Raw genomic sequence first — 18155 nt, 5'->3', positions numbered from 1 at the left:
TTTTCCAGACTGAGCTTAAGTATCATTTCCTTGGGGAAGCTACCTTCATCCCAAGCTACACACATTTTCTCAATTAATAGGGTAGGTTTCCTACCAAAGGCAATGAGAGTAGCACAATTACATATGTATTTTTTCCCCCAAATTAAGAACAGGGCCTTGCATATAGTATACGCACAACAGATGACTGTTGACTAAAGAAATGAATGGAGATGATCAGATGGAAAGTGATTTCTGACCACTGACAGTACTACATCAAAGAGGCAAAAAAAGAGAGTTAGGAATATTCCAGTTTATAAACTTTTTATTTAAAAAATAAAATTATAAACAAAGTACAGAAAAATATTGACACCTGTGATAACAAGGAAACGACTCCTAATCTTTAGGGCAGTTGTTACCCTGGAAGAGCAAAATCATGAGTTTTATAAAGAAATTTTGTTGTGCAAAGGAGGAATGTATTTTTAAAGGTTCACTTGTAATAGTATTTGGCATTGACAAAAAAAAGTATTTCTATCTATATATTCAACATTCTGCAGCATATTTACATTCAAGTTACATTTCCAAACTCTATGCCAAATAGTCTAACTCACCATCAAAAATCCCTAAGATATTACTAAAATTCTGTTTATTTGGTAGGAGTGCAATATGACTTTATCAGAAAATAATTTTAAGTTCCTTCTAGATCAATTATATTTTAACTACTTCAACAAAATTCACTGGCCTTTTCTTCCCAGTTGAAGCCAAGCCTCTTCCAGACAAATTAAACACAAATTGAAACCTGGCTAGAAACGAAGTTATATAGTAATGTTTTTCCTCCTTCCTTATTTAAACTTCCAATGGAAGGACACTGGCTCTGATAAATTACTTTTCTTTTCCAGTAGTTAGGACATATTATGGATACAAGTTGCAGAATTTTAACTTCTTTTTCAAAGATGGCTGAAGCAATTTTCCCGCTCAGTTGTTACCAAATTCTTCATCAAAATAACATATTAAGAAACCCACATAGTTTTCTGAAAATTTTTCTCCATTTTCCCCATACATTCCTCGAATCAGATGACTTACTCATTAACAATTTGTTCATTTCTTGCTTAGTTTCTCTAAATTACACTAGGAGAGCTATCCTAATTTCCTGATAATCTTATCATTTCATTTTCTAGATTATGATTTTATTAAAATCAACATAAATTATACATAGCTTCCATCTTTACTACAGTTCTCAGAGAAGTTTATCTGAACTTCCTGTGGGGGGAGGTGTGGTCAAGGCTCCACGGGGCCTGTCCGTCTAGGCTGGCCAAACTAAAATGTCAAGATTTGAACATTCTCAGGCCTCCAAGTGATCCCAGACAAATCGAATATACTCATAATGTATCAATTCTTCCTCAGTTCTCTCAAGTTCATTTTTTACATCTAGTAAGATAAATGAATGACAAAACAAAGGAGACCCATGAATGTCATTTAGTGAAGCTCATTCTTTCTAACTGACTTCAGGTTGTAACTTCTCCTCCAGTACATGAGGGCTGGCAGGTGGCAGCTGGTTGCTGAGTTGACACCACTTCTAATTCAGATTCACGAACAAAAACCACTGCATCACCACTTACGTTTATAAGACACTGTGCCTATAAGAACAACAGGACATGTTCAGTCACAAACTCAACAACACGCTCATACTCTTCTGGCTACCCTGGGGGCAGTGCCGTAGAGCTGAAAAAGCGTACAACCCAAGAGAAAAATGAGCAAAGGATAAGAAGGCAATTCACAGGAAACAAAGAAACTCATTAATATAGGTATTTAATTTTTTAAAGGGATCTTTGACAATTGTGAGTTATTAACAAACTGATAAAAGAAATTTATTCTAAGATTTAACCTAAGCAACATTCCCTTGTCCCCATTAACAGAATTATATTACTTATTAGAAATAAACAAACAGTGTGGCCCCATCATGATGTACTCTTCACCAGCAGGGCAGTTAGAACTGGACAGCATCACATTCCAAACCAGAGGGCGTCTGTAACTGTCCTCTGTTAGCCATCACTGGATCCCAAAGACCCACCAAGAAGGTGGAGGAAACAGTAATTTAGGAGCAAAACTTCCAGAGGTATTTAAGAATAATAACTAGTCACTGGGGATGTGAAAACAGCATCTGACCTATGCAGGACCATGGTTACCAACATATTCATTAAAACATGTTTTAAGCCTCTAGAATCAAAGAGCTTTGAAGAGCAATTCTCTTTTTCGGGGGAGGGTGGGAGGTGAAAAGTCCATGGGATACATTCACAGGTTCCCGCCATCAGAGGTTTTTAACCCCATCTCACCTGGTTTTTATTTGGATTCTCCATGAAGACACACTGCTTCATTATGTAGGAGACAACAGCATTCCCTCCCAGTGCAGCCACGTGAGCTCTCACCATCGCAAACACTTCAGCAATAAAAGCATGGAGAAAACCACTGACACCTCCTTCCTAAATGATGACGCGCAAAAAACCAAACTGGATACATGTGTAAACTAATGTACATAAAACATCAAAGAATACATATTAAAACATCTTAAGTGATCTTAATATAACGGACGATCATTTTAATTCCCTCCATAATGGGGATTTGTTGCATGAATGAACAAACAAACAAACAAACCTTTACTGAGCACATGTCTACGACAGGGATTACTATCTTCATTTTACAGATGATGAAACTGAAGCTCAGAGAATCTGTGACGTGCCCATGACGAGCCAGGACCACAGAGCTAGCGGACAGATGCACCTCCCTCTATCAAGTCGTTCCCATCATCATTCAAATAAATTGATGGTAAATATAAACAATGAGACTTCCCTGCTATCCATATCTCCTATTCTGAAAATGAACCAGGTTCCAGTCGCACTCGTCTTTTTCAGTTTCTCAAAGGTGTGACATCTTTTCCTGCCTCGGGGTCATTGCACATGAAGGTTCCACACCCAATTTTCCACCAGGGTAACTTTTACTCAATTCTTCAGGTCCTGGTTTACATGTGACTTCCTCAGAGAAACCTTCCTTATCAGATCTAAATTAAGTTCTCCCATTATATTCTCTGACAGGCCCTGTTTTATTTCTTTATATGACTTACTATTACTAGGAGTTACCTATTAATCACATGATTATTTATTTACTGTCCACCATGCCCGAGTTCCACTAGACTAAATCCCATCAGGTCAGGAACTGACTCTGCTGTGCTCACAACTACATACGCTAACACCTACTTCAACAGATGCACATAATAAGTGGTCTGTACATATTAGTTAGGGAATGAAATCCAATAGTTTGGGGAACTTTTTCTATGTTCAAAAACAAACAAAACAGAAACCAAAGGCTAAATGAGAGCTTAAGATGCTTTTCAACCTAAGTTTTCCACAAATTTTACTGGATGTTATTTAGAGTCTAGGAAGAAATTTCCAACTTTAAACTGGAGGTTAAGGGCAAAATTTAATACACTGTTAGAAGAACCATTCGTCCAGGTCACATCTTTCTGAAAAGTCACAGGATGCTACATAAAGTTTTGTACAGGTATCTCTGTTGGTAATTAAGGAATTAAGTGAGTTGTGTCAGCCTGCCTCTGACTCAATCATCACCCGGGACAGTTTTTTCTTTTACTTTTATCAGTTTTCCTCCTCCATCTCAAATCAAGAAATTCTGATAGCAGAGTAACAGAGACTACAGAGGGGTACTTTTAAAAAGATTATATAATTGTAAGCAAATAATTCATCAAGCAATGAATAAATTTGGGATATTATACCATTCAGTTAATATTACAAATCTCTGTTGAAAGGAACTCTACTGTGAAGTAACATTTTGGGGTATGGTTGCTTAAGCAGTAGAGAAGGCACTTAGGAAATAAAATTTTATGGATTCAAGAGTACAATATCCATGTGTTAGTAAGAGCAACCAGAAAAGGTCAATTCACCAATCTATGCCAGCTTCTCACACCCAAATTTCTGTGTCAAACTTAATAAAAGTGTCTCCTATTTTAATTCTACACTAAAAGGTTTTTGAGAGTATCTTAAGATAGTTTCTTTCCCATCTCAACACAATTAGAATATGATTTTAAAAAGTAATTTATCTAAAAGGAAACATCTATCTAATTAGTTAATCTGTCAGAAGTCACTCTCTCATTTACACAAAAACAACTTATGTTTACTCTGCACCAGGCACTGTGCTAGGTGCAGGAGGGTGAGCATGATATCAAAAATTAATAAGCAAGCTGTTATTTCCAAGAAAGTATAGAAACACTACTAGTGAAGCAATGGGGAAAAAGCATAGTTAAGTCATGTTTATAATGAACACACTTTTTAAAAATACAAACTAGTGCTGAAGTAAATTTTGAAGAGTTTATTGGGTTTCACACCTAAATAATTAAAAATTTTCCCCGTTCACAATAATTTGCTTAGCAGTCCTGCTCCAAAACATAAGACAAATAGAAATATAATCTTTTCTTGAGTTTAAATTCCTCTGTAATGCAAAATATAATAGGCTGACTCTGATTCTTAACTTTGACTACATCAAGTAGAAGATTAGAACTGCTGTTACTTAAAAAACAAATTAAAGTTTAATGATACCCAGCCAGTGTGAGGTAAGAACTTGAACAAACATTTTTACACACTGATGGCAAGAGGCGAAGAAAACAAGCGGCCTCAGTCTTTTTCAGAGGAAGAAAACGATAGAGCTAAATGACATAAACAATCCCCAAGATATCCTCCATGATACAGTCCCTTACTATTTCTAAATGTAAACCCTTAAAAATTGCTATTTAAATATATCTCAGGCAAATACCTACTGAGAAGACTAAGCTGTTCTTTCAGGGCTATTTTAAACCTCTAATCAAACACGGATACATTTATTTGTTTTAGTTACCACATGATAAGGACCTGGAGTTTCTAATAACAAATGGGATTAAACCCAACACAACTCTTGGGATAATACTAGCTGCTAGAGACAATCCAGACAGGTTATGAAAAAAAGGATGTGTATGTGTGTGTGTGTGTGTGTGTGTGTGTGTGTGTGTGTTACTTCTGGCAAATAAACAACCAATTTGAAACTTGTTTGGTTTTGATACTAATATCTTCAACCACAGAAAATGCACAAAAACAATTAAATAACAATTATAAAATTACCTCACGAAGAGAAGTGGTTTCCCGAATAAAAAACATGTTAATTATCCCAAGATATTTCGTTATTTTTGCTCCAGGAATGAAGGAAAGAGGTGTCATCTTAACCACGCCAACTGTAGAATTTGCACAAGGTGGAGAAGAACGATTCCGGAAATTTCCTTCACCCACTGGACTTGCTTTTTCGACTGTCACAGCTAAAATTGGAGAAAGAAGAGAAAGCATCAAGATCATATGCTGGTGACTCAATTACTCCCTAAGGTTTCCAAATAAGTGGTGACAACATTCAGCTGTCTGTGAGGCTAAGCCATGTCATGAAAGAAAAGAAATTATCATGCACTGCATGCAATTAAAAATAGAGACAGAAAGAAAAACATAAGAGGAAATGCTGGAATGGAATCTTTTGGAAGAAAAATGGCATTCCTGCAAAAGAAAATGTTGATGAGGTGGAGCTACACACACAATGATCGTTATAAAGTGAAGAAAAAGCGGTAGAGCATTAAAAATTATCTGCTGTAGGAACAAATTATTATAAGGAGAGTGTGAAAGTTGTTACATTTCCCAGTGCAGCTTTTTCCGTCTTTTTTTCAGACGACTTCATCATTGTCAACTTGTAGATAAACCATATCTTAACTAGTTGTAGTAGGTTTCTTTTCCAAACCTTCTCAATAAAACTCATAATTTAAAAAATTCAACAAATGACCTTGGCTGTCTAAAAGTTGTTTGTTCATAAAATAACAAATAATAGCTACCACTTATCAAATAACTACTATAAAGCAGACATATATACATATATATACACACACACACATATATGTATATATATAATCCTTACAATAACCCAGCAACGTAGGTGTTATCTCCATTTTACACATGAGGAAACTGAGGCTCACAAAACTTAAATAACTTGCCCAAGGTTACACAGCTATTAAAATGGCACTACTAGGATTCAAAACCAGATCTGGCTGGTTCCATATCTTGTAATCTTCCCCCTAAAACACAGTTCCTTCCCTTTAATGTAAAATCTTTCACTCAAATACCTCAAAGTCTACCAAAACACATGGAGTATAGATAAAGAACATGTAAGTACTGATCCTAAGTCTAGCAGTGAGATAAGAGTTGACCACTTTCTCTCTGGAAATACCTCATTCTTTTATCACTCTGGATATCACTCTTAGTAAACTGACAAATACCGTACACTACCTAGTACCTTGGGTCCTGGAAGAGTGTCTCTTCAGTAAGAGAGTTCATCATTTCCTTACACTAGATGATATAATATCTATTTATATACTTTCAAGAATACCTTCACAAAAATAAAATACTAAAAACACAACCCTACAGTTAAAGTTAAAAAGATCTAAAGGCCCTTCAATAGCTTTTGCTAAATGACCTTTAGAGTCTGCAGCTTTCACACTCCAATACATGATTGATTGGCAATGTTATTACTGAGTAGTCAGGTCTAGCCTTCACCACTGGGAAATCAAGGATATGCTTCTCAGATTGTAACATGGTAGAAACATCCGCCTACTTGTCTTAATTGATCCACGCCTTATGGTCTGAGCTTTCAGTTTAATGAGCTCTATCCAGCTGCTGCATCTGTCTGCAAAGGAACTGTAATCAACTGACGTTGCTGAAAACACAGACAGAAAACAAAAGAAAAAACAAAGAAAAAATATGGATGACGTCTCTTACTCGTCGTAACACTCCTTCCGATGACGTAATTTAACTGTAACTTAGGGGAAAAAGTGGTCCTTTTCAAGTCAGGTAAGAGAGATAGTAAAGAGTCAAGCTTTAGACACTGATTTGTCCAAAACCAAGTTCTCGGCTGGCTGAGAATCTTTGGTGATGTCACAGCTGTGTGGTCTCTTAGGGGGAATGGAAGCGGGTCTAACAGAGAGATCAGGGAAAGGACCATACGCTGTGTTTTAACTAACTTCATTTCCCATTCTTTTTACTTCACACTGTTTTAGCTGTTTATATTCAGGGCTTTAATTTACAATCAGAACTTTGTGAATAATTCCTTGCCCTAATTTTACCCTGAAATCAAAACTAAAAATAATGAGAATCAAATGGTAAAGAATACATGAAAAAAAATCACTAGTTAACTTATCTTTTATTAAAATATCTTCTTTCTACCAATAGTAGGAAAGCCAAAGGGTCATTTTTGTCAATATTCTATTTCCATGTCTGATTTTGGCAACAAAGCTTCTGATAACATGGGGGGAGGGGCAAGTGTGAGCCGAACGAGTTCTTATTTTAAAAAGAATAACTTTTACTACTGCCGAGCTAAAAAAACAATGTTAAAAAGCTAAAGCCTTATTTTTAGAAAGTGGGACACTATTAAAAGGCTAAAAATGTAAATATTCGTTTAATTACTATTTTGTAAGACACATTCCAACTACAATAAAGCCACATTTTGGTGTCTATTCCATCGTCCAGTGCATTTCTCTGATGTCTGTACGCTCATGAATCACCACACTAGAATTTCACACCTTTGGAGACTATTTGCTTAATTAGACAAACTCACCTCTCTGTGCAGCTGGTATACCTGAGTTAGAACTTGCACTCTCCAGGTGTTCTAATAAGACAATATGAACAACATTAGCTTGGGTGCTAAGCATAAGCCAGTATCTCTTCTTTGCTCTTGGTTAATACTCTCTAAAAGCCAGACGAATAGGAGGAAATCTTTATGGCTTCATTATAAAAGTAAACCAAATAGAAGTATTTAGGTTTAAAACACAGTTTCTATTGATATATGAAAACTAGCTCCATTAATAAATACCATGCCAAGAAAGATTACTTGTTACTACAACACAAAAAAAGTTTCAGAAACTCTACACACAAAATATCAACACAGTAACAAATGTTAGTGGGATGGAAGCAGGACGTGAGAAGACTGAACAGAGAAAAGGGTCAACCTACTGGGAAGAAAATCTGAAATGAAAAACAGAAGGGAAATGTTTGTGGCGGAAGAGCCAGTAAGATTAAAAATTACAGACAAGGCAATGTCCTATGTCTCACAGATAAACACAAACCTCAGCCTGACCCGCCCCCTCACCACCAACCCCTTCATTCAAGGCCTTCGCTTTCAACAACTCCTTCTGGAGCTATCAAGACTTTGTGGAACTAAAAGGTGACCGCTCTCCACGGAAATAACTAGGAATCCCAAACTAGAATCCTTTTTACAGTAAGCTCATAAAAGCAGCATCCTGCATTCTCCCTGATAGTTTATATTTTTACTATAGATATTTAAGTCATTGTACAAATTTAAACAGTACTATAAAAATAGAAAACTTCATAATCTATTTCTAATGTTCAGGCTCTATCCACACTAGCATTATCTGAATTTTTGTTTCAAAGAATTTCAGAACTGAGAATATAGTGTGGCCAAGACAGAAATAACACATAAAAACACTAAGAATAATTTGGGTCAGCCAGTCTTTTTTTAAATTATAAACTAAGTAAATATATGTATTTTTGTCTCTGCTTAATGTGTTGACCTTCTGGTAATATTCTTAAATTAGCAAAAGTTAAACTTTTCAAAAATTGGATTTATAGAATGTCTCTGTTAATTGGGTGTAATGGAAGTATCTCCCGCACCCACCCCACCCCCCAATTTTTAAGGCAATGACCACAAGCTAATACTGGAGAGTGTACAGTGGCTGACAATCCTCTTACAATACAGAACTGTCCAATAAAAGGGATCACTAGGTGAGGTCCATACAATGGCTATGAGGAGATCACGCTGGACATGCCCTGACCATCATGCCCTCAGACTATAGTTCTAGAGGGAGTATCCTCCTGATTCAGGATCCTGAGGGGCAATGGAAGCCCAGGAAGCGATGGGACCTACAGGGGGAAGACCAGAACAGAACTGACATTCGAGGCTTACCAGATCTCTAGGGACAGCTCAGCCTGGAAACAGACCCAGTGCAGAAGCTGGGACAGTAAATAGCCCACCCCAGGCTCATACATCCCAGGAGGGTCCCAGAGCTCTCGTATGTCCTGTGCAGTATAGCCTCGGTAAGTATAGACACAGAAAATATTGTCGGCTTTAGGTATTCTGTGAAAGTTTTTAAGATGTGCGGATGGGAAGGAGGGGGAGGAAACTAAAAGAAAAAGTGAAAATTACTAAAATTGTCCTCTATACCTTGATATTATCTTGGTAATACGGAATTCTCTAGTAGCAACTGTATATAATTTAATGGCAAGTACCCATGAAAAGAGCTTAAACATGTAGAAGGTATCTGTTCCCATCTCTAAATATGTCAGGTGGAAAAAAACAAAGGTATACAATGATCTGTAGAATATTTGTGTTTTTAAAAAAGGATAGAGTACCTTTGCAAAGACAGACAATAAGCTGTTAAAGAGTATCTGCCTCTTGGGAAGGAAAATGAAGGGAGAAGGAAGCTTTATTTTGGACAATGTGATTTTTTTTTTGTAGTATTTGAATTTTTCACCATGTACACTTAGTACACTTACTACTTTTCCAAAATAAATTTTACGAAAGGTAGGGAAGAGGAGAAACGAGAGGGAAAATATTTATTCCCCGCCCTCAAATATGAATGTGTTTGAATTAAAATTTGAAAAGAACAAAACTTTTCAATTAGAGACATGGAGGGAAAGGCTGAGCGACGAGATTTTTGACCTCACTGAAGGAGAGCAGGTTCATCTCCTAACATGCTTGCCAGGATGCTCATGTTTTCTCTCAGAGAAAAGGCCCAAGAGGAGCTGGTCCTGGCAGCAGCTGGACGTCAGCACCTCGGACTGCTCTGAACACCTCAAGTATCTCATGACCTCAGACTCGCGGTCACTCTGCTCCTTCCGATTACAGTTTGGCTTCCCAGGTAGTAACAGGCTTTTCACAAGAGAAGGAACTGCAGATATTAGCTGTCCGGCTCACTGACGAAGCAGTAATTCTGCTTAAGAATAAATAAATCCGTATGCAATCTCTAAGCCAATACTTAAAAAAAAGACAACATATTTCATACTCAGGGGTAGAAATCTTATTAGAAGTCCTTTGGGCTTTGTTGAGGAGCTGGCACCAAGTTCTGGCTGGCTATTTGCACACCTCTGTGGAAGAGTTTGACACAAATACTTCGTATGCGAGGTCCCCACTGTAGCTGCAAAGACAGTCTACATCAAGCCACCCAGCAGCCCACTTCTCTTAGCATTTCCTTTCCCATTGAATACAATTTTGCTTTTTTGAAAAGTCACCAGTTACTGATAATCCTGCTATCCCTCAAAAAACAACCCTAGAAAGTTACTGAGGCAAACAGAACATGCAGAGTGACTATTTTCTTACTACACTTGAGCAGTTTTTAACAGGCCTTAGCGGAGTGGGGAGGGGGATTAACCTAGATTAAAGCAGTTTAGTGGAAATGAGCATATAGATGAAAAACAGAAAAAAAATGTGGCAAGAATTCCTCCTCCCTCAATTAGACACCTGCCAGTGCTTCTGAAGTTGAGATGCTTCCATTCTCCTAAATAACCAATGACAAAGGTATGGGTTAGCTATGATAAAGTTTTACACTGACTACTCTTCTAACAACTTACTTTCTACCATTAAAATTTACAGATCACCTTTGCTTTGAATAGCTAAAAAGTATTTGAGATAATCTTTTCCAGTCACCCTAAGAAAATTACAGAATTTGAAAAACCTCCTGCAAATTCTGAGAAGATTCTCTGGCAGATTAAAATATATGCAATCTGGAGTCCTTAAACTGTATGCTTTATTTTCCTGTTTAACCACTCTTAGTTTTAAATTATTATGATCAAAATTTGGTTTTATGTCCCTTTAAGCACTTCCATCAATCTATAATGCATTGATCAGCTATGTCTTATAACGATAAAATCTGGCTTAATGACGGAGTTAAACAAATGATGTACATAAACATTCAGTATAAATCTGGTCCATAATGGTCTTTAAATATTGGTGGATTGATAATGAAATTGCCATATTATAGTTAAAAATTACTAAGGCATACAGAAAGACACAAATTGCTTCGATCTGGATATTCCACTGGTAAAAAAAAAAAAAATTCAACTACATAGCTACACAGGTAATACATACAGTAGATGACAAAAGACAATTAGCTGCCCTATTTGAGTCATTATAGCTTCCAACCCCGGGTGTGCAACATTCTAACTCACTTTTCTTCTTCAATCCCCATCATTCACTCTTCCTCTCACTCCCATCCTTTGTATCCTTTTTTCCAAATAATCCTTGTTTAGGGTCAGTAACCCAATTCAATTTTCTTTGCTTTTCACTCCCTCTTCCTCTGACTCTGGATTTCACTGCCCTTGAGCTCTTGGAGAAGCTAAGATTCCTTATCTCTACGTCTCCATCAACTCTTTCTTTCCTTCCCACTTCTTGGGTGAGGTTTTCACATTTTCCACTCTTTAGTTTCTATTTTCCTCTCATTCTCCTTCCCCTCAGCATTTTTCTCCTTTCAGGACCCCTCACTCACTGCTGTGGCCACGGATAACATAAAGAACTTTAGCATTTTTTATAGTTGCTATCATTTGGTCACAGTGACAAAATATATCTTAAAAAAATAAGAGAGAAAACAGACATGCAATGAACTCTTAATACATAAAAACGTTTTTAGTTAGCATAAAGAATTATATATACTTGTAAGAATTCAGAACCATTAGTTTGGCAGGAAAAAGGAAAAGCTAACTTTTGTAGTTCCTATAGATTTATATTTCTAATTACAAGTTTAAAATAATGTGAGGCAAGTCATTTAAGTTTAAAAAATTAAACTGTCTTTTAAAATCAAATTTGGTTTAACAAAAAGTAATTCTGATAGCCTACCATAAAAATAAAGAAAAAAGCTTCAAATGTGGATATCTAATTATGGAGTATAATATATTGAGGGTGTAAGCAAACTTGTTTTCTTTTTTACTGTAACCCAGAATTTGACCTATATTTGTCTTATTCGTCAGCAACTGCTCAGTGAAAAAAGAACTTCTCCCAGGCTATAGCTAATGCCACTGAATGTGAGGATACCACCCCAGCATAAAGCAAAATGAACACAGAAACAAGGGTGGTATAAAAAACTTTTCCTCTATACAGTTTCATCCAACAGTATATAAATACTAAAACTGACTTAATTAAACCCTTTTATAGCCTTAAACTCTCAGAATTTTAATGAAAGCAATTATCTTACTATAGATTAGATTTATAAAGTATTTGAGATCTATTTATAGTGGTATATAATTCAGACACATTTGTCTAATATAAGTTCTTAAGTCCCACAATATGGTATCAAATATCTCGAGATTCAGGTCTTTAGACATGTATCTAAAGTAACATGCCAACCTTTTACAGAAATTACATGCATAAAATTTTTAAGATTAATTACAGTTCATGAGAAATATCTTATTGATTTTTTAAAAATTTTTACCCAGATTACATTCACTCAGATTCCTTATTTTTACTATATTTGCTCCATCTTTTTTCATTTTCATTTCATAAAAATATATATCATTTTTAAAGCCTCTTAAAAAACCATTTCAGAGTGAAGTGACAGATATTCAGAAAGCTGACATGTAGATATTAATGAGGAGGAAAAAACATTATGAAAGTGGTATAAAAAATTTGCTATAGTCATCTTTTTTCTTAATACAGTTTCATATTTTAAAAAAAGTCATTTATGGTGATGCCACATCATCTCTGTTCCTCATAGTATTCATCAAAGAATTTTGATGACCTTCACATGATAATGTCCTTTAAGAAATTACTTAGGCTCAGCAGGTGTTAATATTTCAAATCGGAAAAACCATGGTAACTATCAAGGTAACACCAAATCAACCACAAATTTGAGACATACATCAAACTATTCTGTTACCTTGAGAAACAAAATATGTAACAAATATAACAAAAGATGGAAGGAAAAAAATTAAGCATGGATGGACAATTCAGGCCCAAGCTTACTCTACACTGTCAGTTAGGAAACATGTTATTGAAGCATCTTTTCTTCACATAATACTCACTCATTTTCAATAACACAAAAAGATAAGGAAAGGTTTATCTACAAGTGAAAAGATTGAAGTATTAATAAACATACTGTGCCTAGCTCTTGAGAGTACTCTGTCAACATAAAAGGAAATAAAAAATTTTAATAAATTATCCCATTTGTGATAAGAACATGAAAAATAAATTAGTATTCAAAGTTTTCAGAATTAAAAAAGATAAATCTCGATCAGCTTAGCTAACTGACCTAACAAAACTATAAAAACTATATATTTATTTACTTATCAGTATTAGTTAACTTTTAAACCTCTTGTGGTTGCAGATAAGAAAGTAGAGAAGTTCTCGGAGCGTTTATTCCTCACCCTCACCTTTCTCTCTCCCACCTATTTCCTCTAAACTGCTAAGCTTATCTTTTCCCAGATATTTCTATTCTCTATTCAAAGCCTTCCTTCATGTTACAATGTTCAATTACTACATTCATGATATAACACTCTATTATTACACTTTTCAGACCTTTTCAAAACCATTTCTATCCTCAAATTTTCCAAAATACTTTGAGATAACTTTTTCTAATATATACATCATAGCCCATGTTCTCCTGGCAAAACATGAGGAAGCAAAGACAATACATAAGCATGCAACATAAACCACAATTTACACGACTTTAAAAAAAATAAACAGATAAACTTTTTAGTGTTCGTTGATGATTTTAAAATGTAACATTCAAGGAAAGGCACATAGGTTTTATAGTTAAGCACTTAGTATTAAAGTTTTATATATATTAGTATTAGATGTGATGATATTGATCATTATGAAGCTGACAATGGTGATGATGACGATGATGATGATAAGGGTGGCATGATCTGATTCAGTGATTTTCAAACTCTTTGAAACACTTTCTTCCAACAAAACCATATATAGAAAGCTGATACATAAAGCATAGTGCATTGAAGCTGCTCTAGTTCAGAAGTAGGGAGTCTAGAGACCTATCTTCTCACCCCCCCGGCACCTTGCCTCCTGGAAGGCCATGAGGCACCTCTGAAGAAACTCTATGGTCTGGAGGAACAGAGTTTAAAAATCATTGGTTTAACTGATTTGAAGTGATTTGGAAAATTAATTAACAGAAGCTCAGTGTGACCTCAGGCATAATTTAGCTTTTATGTTTTTAATAATAGGGACATGTTAATAATTGAAGAACCATAAACTATAGAAACTCAAGAAATCAGAGAATTTTAAAGGCTAGAGAGAATCTTAACCCTTTCACATTTTACAAATGAGGAACTAAGACTTAAGTGGCTTAATTAGAGGTTACCTGGCCCAAGTTCTCACACTTTATCAGTAGCAGAACTGAGAAGAAAAGCCAGGTCTCTTGGTTTATTACTCCACCTATGGCCCCTCTCCATGCTCCTTAAAATAAATTGCAAATATTTTAGGGATTGTTCAGATATGACTCATTCTACTCAAATTCTTCTTTCCTTGTTTTTAAGTTCAGAGTATCATTTGTGCAAAATATACTAATGACTTCAAAAAGCACTAGTTCTCATTACCTTTGAAAATATTTTGAAAGCTATTGCAGAAACTGTAAGTTATCAATATAGATATGGCCAATTTACAGAGTTTAAATCTAATCTTCTGCAGAATTCAGTAGCTATTAACAACATGGTAAAGTTGAGCTAACAGGGACCGAAATCCACAAATAAATATTTGTATAGGTTAGCAATTGATCAAACCTTTTCGTCGTTGCTGATTGGGTTTTTGGTTTTGGTTTCCCCCTCGCCACCACTGCTGGGTAAGGCTAAAAGAAGTGATACCTAAAAGTGGTTTGGAACTAACCCTGTGTTAAATATAAGTTTCTGTAGAAAATAGGTGTTTAAAATAAAATCCTATCTAGTCAGTTCAAGGAAGATTCTAGACTGTTCTGCTTTTTGTTCTGAAAGCTATGTTTAAGTTATAAATCTGAATTCAGATTGTCTTTGGATTTGATTTTTCCTCTCTATTCTTTCAAGAAATTCTCTATGGAGTTCTAAATTAGAATTTTAATTTAGACAAAAAGGAAAAAGAACCACAGTTACCATGTTAGAAAGTTCAGAATCTGAAAGTAGCTTCTTTTCAGCTTCAAAATATGAGACAAGATTTATCTACACAGGCCTTGCACTGATTTAGTAAAGACTCTATCGACATATAGGCAATGTGAATATAAAACTATGCTGTATTATAACTAATATGGTATCAGATAAAGTTACTGACAAGTAGAAACCATAAAATAATGTCACTTGTATTATAAAACGGAAAAATTAGAAATGCCAATTTGGTTTTAAATAACAAAAGCACCATTTCTAAGAATAAAAAATTTAGGAAAAAACACAAACTACATTTATTGTGTATGTAATGCTACAAGATAAGGTACAGTAATTCTGAAATTTTTATAATAAAAATTACACTGACATCAGAAGAGAAATGGAAAAAAACACCTCCCACTTTTCTCCAAAGATTGTACAGATCTAAGTAGATCTACTGCTATTGAATTAAGGGACAATCATTTTGCATTTGAAAAAATGTTCCTCAAATATAACCAAGACACCCAAAAGACAGAAAGCTCATCCCTTTCTCACTTGTACTAACCTCCACCCAAAACCTCTCCACATAGCTTCTGAAGAAAATAAGTATTCTGTTTGTCTATGAAAATCTAAAAATTTTTGCAGAAGGTTAGTGTTGCTAGAAAAAAATTTACCAGATATAATATAAATATCAAAATATACCATAAGTGAATAGTTACTTTGGGAGATCCAAATCTCTGAAAATAAAACTTTAATACATTTGAGTTACAAGAATGGAATATCACACAAAAAATTACCTTAATAAGTTATGATGAGATTACTTGAGAAATTAAAATAAAAGGAACATTACTCTCTCCCCTTTATGAACATGAAGAAACATACAATAAGGAAATGAAGAATAAATCTCCATCTCAAAATTAAGTTAAGATTACCTACAGTGAAGAAGCAAGTGAAAGGATCTAGAAACTAATATTTGTGCTTGCATTTCCCTTATTTAACCAACCTTTAGCCGGTGGAAAAGGATGAGAAGGAAGTGAATCTGAACAGAGTTCGAGGGGAAACTGCAGAAGTTCTTCATTATCTGTAGAGGCTTGAGAGGCAGGAAAAACACAAGTTAATTAGTAATGATCTCTTACTAGTTTTTTAAAAATTACTCTGGGATAACATATAAATTTCCCCCCAACTCAGTTAATTCTGGTTGTTTTGTCCTTGCTTTCTCCCATGGGGGTCCTTTACCTGCAGACACTGAGAGTGGTTGCTATCTTCTCTGGTGGGGCTCTTGTGAGATTTAGAAAGGGTAATGTATATAGATCTCTTAGCACAGTGCCTGGCAAAGAATAAGCACTCACTAATGATTATTATTATCCTACTTTTTGTACTTTACTAGTTCTATGACACTTAAACCAGTTATTATCTATATTTTTTGATAAATATCTGAACACAGAATCATTTAATACATCTATCTGATATTAATTCAATGCTATAGATGTAGGATATATTCAACTTAAAAAATTTTAGATTAATCATGAATATTTATTTAGCCAGTAAGTCATTCAACTTTAGAAAGTACACTATTTCCCTCTTCTTTTTTTTCAGAACACACAAATGGTTTCTAAGATTTTGCATTTCTCTGGAATATATTAAGCATGGTACTTCCTAAATTTTACTGGATAAAGAACAACTCTGAGAATCTGCTGAACACTATGGGACCTTTCCTGAGAAAAATCCATGGTGCTTGCTACATCAGTTGGTTCTCAGATGCCTTGAGGACCTCCCCAGAATTCCTAGGATAGGAGCCTCTAAATTACTGCAGAACTAATGTTATAAGCTAACTCTAAAAAACAGCAGCATTTTCTATGTAAATAGCAGCCAAACACCTATTCATGTGTGAAAAATATCATCAGCCATATGCTTATCCACAGTTATCTTGATAAAGAAAACAGAAAAAGTGACAGTATCCTGTCAAGAAACACGTCATTTATTTATTCTACCTATCCTCTATATTTTATCACTGAACTATAACACAGACAAACATGAACTATGCTCCCATCTACCATAGGTTTACCTCTTTGCAATGACTTCTCAGCATGTGTTTTTGTGGTCTGTAAAGCCTGATTTTTGTCAAAAGTTATTGCAACTGCTGTGACTGTAACCTAGAATCACAGTAACAATATGATTAGCAAAACAATCATTCCCCAAAAAAGCTTCTTATAATTCTTTTTCAGTACCATGGAACAACTTATACAAACTGGCTAATTTGCCTTTCCGGTTAAGATTCTCAACCAGAACTGCACATAAACTCAGACATTCAGACTACAACTAAGCCCAACATGTATACCTAAACGTAGGTATTCCAAAAAGAGCTCAAAAACCTTCTCTAAAAGATGGGGTCTAGAGAAGTCGCACAGAAGCACACCTTCTAGTGTACATACGCTGGAACACACATATGAGTACACCTTCAGATAACTAGAGTTCACAAAAGTGAAACAGACAGACAAGGTCTGACTCATACTAGTACATTTAAAAATATTTTGAAGTAAAGCAGCTTATACTTCTTTAATTATGGCAAATGTATAATATTAAAACAGACCAAAGTTAGAAATCTTCTTTAATAACAGACTGAACCTTAGTTACCTGAATTAATTCATCTTCAGGGAGAGATACTGTAAAATTTACATGGCAAAGGCAGCAGGGGATCATAGACCGTAGTTTAAAATACAGGCTCTACAGAAAAGAAAATATTAGTAATATCATTTCTTTTAATTTAAAAATTTATAAAAACTGATCTTTTAATGTACATTATACTATGGCAAATAAAGTTGAGAAGATTAAAACACTTCTGTTTCGTCTATTCTTTCATTAAGAATAAGCTGTGACAAAGTGAAAGAGCGGCATGGACATATATACACTACCAAACGTGAGGTAGATAGCTAGTGGGAAGCAGCCGCATAGCACAGGGAGATCAGCTCGGTACTTTGTGACCGCCTGGAG

The 18155-nt window shown here is 35.1% G+C and overlaps 1 protein-coding gene across 3 annotated transcripts in view; it reads right to left on the bottom strand.

Annotated features, from left to right (window-relative positions):
• Positions 1 to 283: 283 nt before the first annotated feature.
• C2CD5 (C2 calcium dependent domain containing 5) overlaps positions 284 to 18155 on the bottom strand; it is an 85237-nt gene continuing 67365 nt past the window's right edge. Inside the window, exons 20-27 of one of the 3 annotated variants that reach the window (XM_082634579.1) lie at positions 17799 to 17888; positions 17230 to 17317; positions 16168 to 16254; positions 7657 to 7707; positions 6658 to 6759; positions 5136 to 5326; positions 2310 to 2456; positions 284 to 1613 (exon numbers count right to left, since the gene is read on the bottom strand). In XM_082634579.1, coding sequence (XP_082490705.1) covers positions 1482 to 1613; positions 2310 to 2456; positions 5136 to 5326; positions 6658 to 6759; positions 7657 to 7707; positions 16168 to 16254; positions 17230 to 17317; positions 17799 to 17888 — 888 coding nt within the window. In that variant the 3' untranslated portion in view covers positions 284 to 1481. The remainder of the gene's footprint in view (positions 1614 to 2309; positions 2457 to 5135; positions 5327 to 6657; positions 6760 to 7656; positions 7708 to 16167; positions 16255 to 17229; positions 17318 to 17798; positions 17889 to 18155) is intronic. The other 2 variants (XM_082634580.1, XM_082634581.1) reach the window with 2 other exon arrangements.

Source organism: Mesoplodon mirus (genome assembly GCF_964341445.2).
Source record: "Mesoplodon mirus genome assembly, chromosome: 11".
Lineage (NCBI taxonomy): Eukaryota > Metazoa > Chordata > Mammalia > Artiodactyla > Ziphiidae > Mesoplodon > Mesoplodon mirus.
This window is presented reverse-complemented; position numbering and strand designations above follow the sequence as displayed.